The sequence below is a fragment of the Pteropus medius genome, unplaced genomic scaffold (assembly GCF_902729225.1).
Source record: "Pteropus medius unplaced genomic scaffold, Ma_sr-lr_union100, whole genome shotgun sequence".
In the NCBI taxonomy this organism is placed as follows: Eukaryota; Metazoa; Chordata; class Mammalia; order Chiroptera; family Pteropodidae; genus Pteropus; species Pteropus medius.
The window spans coordinates 3,014,824-3,018,317 of record NW_024348533.1 but is presented as its reverse complement, the minus strand read 5'-3'; the positions used below and the strand labels follow the sequence as shown (position 1 = coordinate 3,018,317).

Below are 3,494 nucleotides of genomic sequence, written 5' to 3'. Positions count from 1 at the left end.
AGCCTGTGCCCTCAGTGAAGACCGAGTCCTTGGAAAACAGAAATCCTATGTTCTTGGAGAAGATGGACTCCAAGTCTTTAAAGCAGGCAGAATCTACTTCTACTGGAAAGGAAGATGCTGGGTCCTTGAGAAAGGCAGATCCCAAGTTAGTAGGGAAGACAGAGCCTGCGATCTTAGGAAAGGAGGATCCTGTGGCTTTTGGAAGGATGGATCCTGGCTCCTCAAGAAAGGAGGATCCTGGATTCTTGGGAAAGGAAGATCCTGCGTGCTCTGGCAAGGTAGATGCAGTGTCTCCGAGGAAAGAGGATCTTGTATCGTCGGCCAAAGTGGATCCTGAGTGTCCAAGGCAGGAGTTCAGGTATTCAGGACAAAAGCTTCCTGTTTCCTCGCAGGAGATAGGTCCTGCATCTGCAGACAAGGCAGATCTCATGTCCTTGGGAAAGAGAGATCCCGGGCCCTCAGGAAAGGCAGATCCCCCGTCCTTGGAAAACACAGATTCTGCATCTGAAGGAAAGACAGATCCTGGGTCCGTGGGAACGCCGACTCCAGGGTCATCAGGCAAAATCGAGCCTGTATCCCCTGGAATCATGGCTCTGGGGTCAACAGGAAGGGTGGACTCTACATTCTTGGAGAAGCCAGAGCCTGTATCTATGGGAAATGCAGAAACTGTGTCATGCACGAAAGAAGACCCTCAGTTTCCAGAAAAGACAGATCCTGCCTTCTCAGGAAAGGAAGATCCCATGTCTGTGAGAATGACAAAAACTGGTTCTGCTGGACAGGTGGATCCTGTGTCTTCAGGCAAGGCGGGCCCAGTTTCTTTGGGAAAGGTGGATCTTGTGTCCTTGGGAAAGCCAGAGCCCTTGTCTCCTGGGCAGGCTGAACCGACTTTTGTAGGAAAGGCAGAAACCATATCCTCTGGAAAGGAGGACCCAGCACCCTCCAGAAAGGTAGATCCCATTTCTGTGGGAAATACAAAAACATCATCTTCTGGAAAAGTGAACCCCGAGTCTTCAGGAAAGATAGACCCTGTGCCCTCAGGTCCAGGGGATTCCAAGTTCTTCCAGACAGCTGGATTCTCATCCTCTGTTAAAGCTGAGGTAGTGACTGGGGGAAAAGCAGATTTGCTGTCCTCACAGAAGGTGGGTCTTGTGGCCTCAGGGGAGGCTGTTCCCCAGGCCTTGGGCAAGGTGGACCCTGGGGGCAGAGGGAAGGCAGAAACGGTGTGCCCTGGAGAAGGAGACTCTGTGTCTTCAGGAAAAGTGGCCCCCGTGACTCTAGGAAAAACAGTCTTGGCACCATCGGGAAAAGCAGAAGCCGTCCCAGTGGAAAAGGTGGATCCCCTTCCTCTAGAGAAGGGGAATCCTGTGAACTCTACAAAGGTGGACCCCAGGGCCATGGGAAGAGCAGAACCCAAGTCCCAAGGCAACGCAGAAACAAAGCCCCCTGAGCAGGAGAGCTGCACTTCATCAGGAAAAGCAGAGGCTACATCTCTGCAGGAGAAGCCCCTGGCCTTGGAGAAGGGGGATCCCAGATCCTCAGGAAAGGCAGACCCTGTTGCTTCTGGGAAGGTGGAGCCTATGGCCCTAGGGAAGGCCGACTCTGCGTCTCTGGGAAAAGCAGAGACCCCATCCTCGGAAAAGGTGGTGCCTCTGACTCTGGAGCAGGCAGAGGCCTCCTCCTCCAGGCGATCAGATGGCAATGCCTGCGCCTCATCCCATTCTCCCTCCCGTGCAGGGAGTAGCGGGGACCGTGCGGAGCCAGGGCTGGAGTCCAGCCTCCGCCAGAAAGACGCGACAGCCGCTGGGACCCAGAGAAGTCCCGGCCCGGAGGCAGTTGTGCCCTCGCCCGGGCCGCGGACTCGCGACAACTTCACTAAGGCACCGTCGTGGGAGGCTAGCGCTCCACCCCCGCGCGAGGACGCGGGCACGCAGGCGGGCGCGCAGGCCTGCGTGTCGGTGGCCGTCAGCCCCATGTCTCCGCAGGATGGCGCGGGCGGACCGGCCTTCAGCTTCCAGGCGATGCCGCGCGCGCCCAGCCCCGCGCCCAGGCCGCCCTCGCGCCGGGACGCGGGCCTGCAAGTGTCGCTGGGCGCCGCCGAGATGCGCTCCGTGGCCACCGGGCCCATGACACCGCAGGCCGCCGCGCCGCCCACCGTGCCGCCTGCTTTTCCCGAGGTTCGGGTGCGGCCTGGCTCCGTGCTAGCAGCCGCCGTGGCGCCCCCAGAAGCAGCCGAGCCCGTGCGCGACGTGAGCTGGGACGAAAAGGGCATGACGTGGGAGGTGTACGGCGCCTCCATGGAGGTGGAGGTGTTGGGCATGGCCATCCAAAAGCATCTGGAGCGGCAGATCGAGGAGCACGGCCGTCAAGGGGCACCGGCGCAGCCGCCTGCCGCCCGCCCGGGCCCGGGCCGTGCGGGCTCTGTGCGTGCCGCGCCCCCCGAGGGCGCCGCCAAACGCCCGCCTGGCCTCTTCCGTGCGCTGCTGCAGAGCGTCCGCCGGCCGCGGTGCTGCTCACGGGCGCGACCCACGGCCGAGTGATCTGCTCCCCTTTTGTACGCCCAGGTTTCCAACCTTCTCAGGCTCCCTTCTTGACCCCAGACCACTAGAAGGGATCCCCTGGAGGCACGACAGGCCTCGGAGGGGTGGGCAGCCTCTAGGGCCCTCTCATCCCCTTTCTAACCCGCTTCCCCTCCCACACAAATGAACCCCCTCTACCTAGCTCCCTCATGGTCATGAGCCCACGGAGCCCAGCCCTGACACCCTATTGTCTCCTCACAGCCTCAGCTCCACTCCCTCCCCATCACACTGGGTGACCTCAACCTTGGGCACCCGCTCAGCACCCCAATCCCCAGCCCTGAGAGCTGAGGCAGGCTCCTGAGATGTCTAGACTGATGTGCTGACAGTGGCCGCCAATTCCCCAGAATGGAAGGAAGAGACTGCACAAAAGCTTCGAGTGTGCGAGGCTCCTGAGTGTGCAAGGTTCTGAATGTGAGGCCCTGGGCATGTATGAGTACAAGTCCTCGCCACAGGCTGGCCCCCATGGCCCGGGCATCTCTTGCATGCTGATGGTAGTCATCCCCAATTCCAGTCTCCCCCTCACCTGGCCCAACCCCCAGCCCCTATGTCCACCCTCACAGGACACTCATTCACAATTCCCAGCCAGGGAAGGCAGCTGCAGGAGTGCCCTGGGGGTGCAATTGAAAGGAGTCAGAAGGTCAGAAAGGTTAGAAGGTCTCAGACAGGTCTGGACTTGGACCACAGGCAGCCTGAGTGACAGCTGGTCTTGGGTACTGGGGCAGAATGGAGAGCTCATTCTACAACCACAGTTGTCCTTTAAAGGCTGCCCTCTCCAGCCCTTTGTCTCCCCTGTGCTGTGAGCCCCACCAATCCCTGAGGACCACTCAAGTACCCCATCCCCACTCCTCCAGCGAAGTTTTTGGCTACAAACTGTCACAATGTACATTGATAATAAAATATTCCCCAACTCTTGTCAGC

At 59.4% G+C, this 3,494-nt stretch overlaps 1 protein-coding gene across 1 annotated transcript in view; it reads left to right on the top strand.

Moving 5' to 3' along the window:
• GPRIN1 (G protein regulated inducer of neurite outgrowth 1) overlaps positions 1 to 3,376 on the top strand; it is a 9,171-nt gene extending 5,795 nt beyond the window's left edge. The window contains exon 2 of the mRNA XM_039880326.1: positions 3 to 3,376. Within this exon, the coding sequence (XP_039736260.1) occupies positions 3 to 2,537 (2,535 nt within the window). The 3' untranslated portion in view covers positions 2,538 to 3,376. The remainder of the gene's footprint in view (positions 1 to 2) is intronic.
• The last annotated feature ends 118 nt before the right edge of the window (positions 3,377 to 3,494 follow it).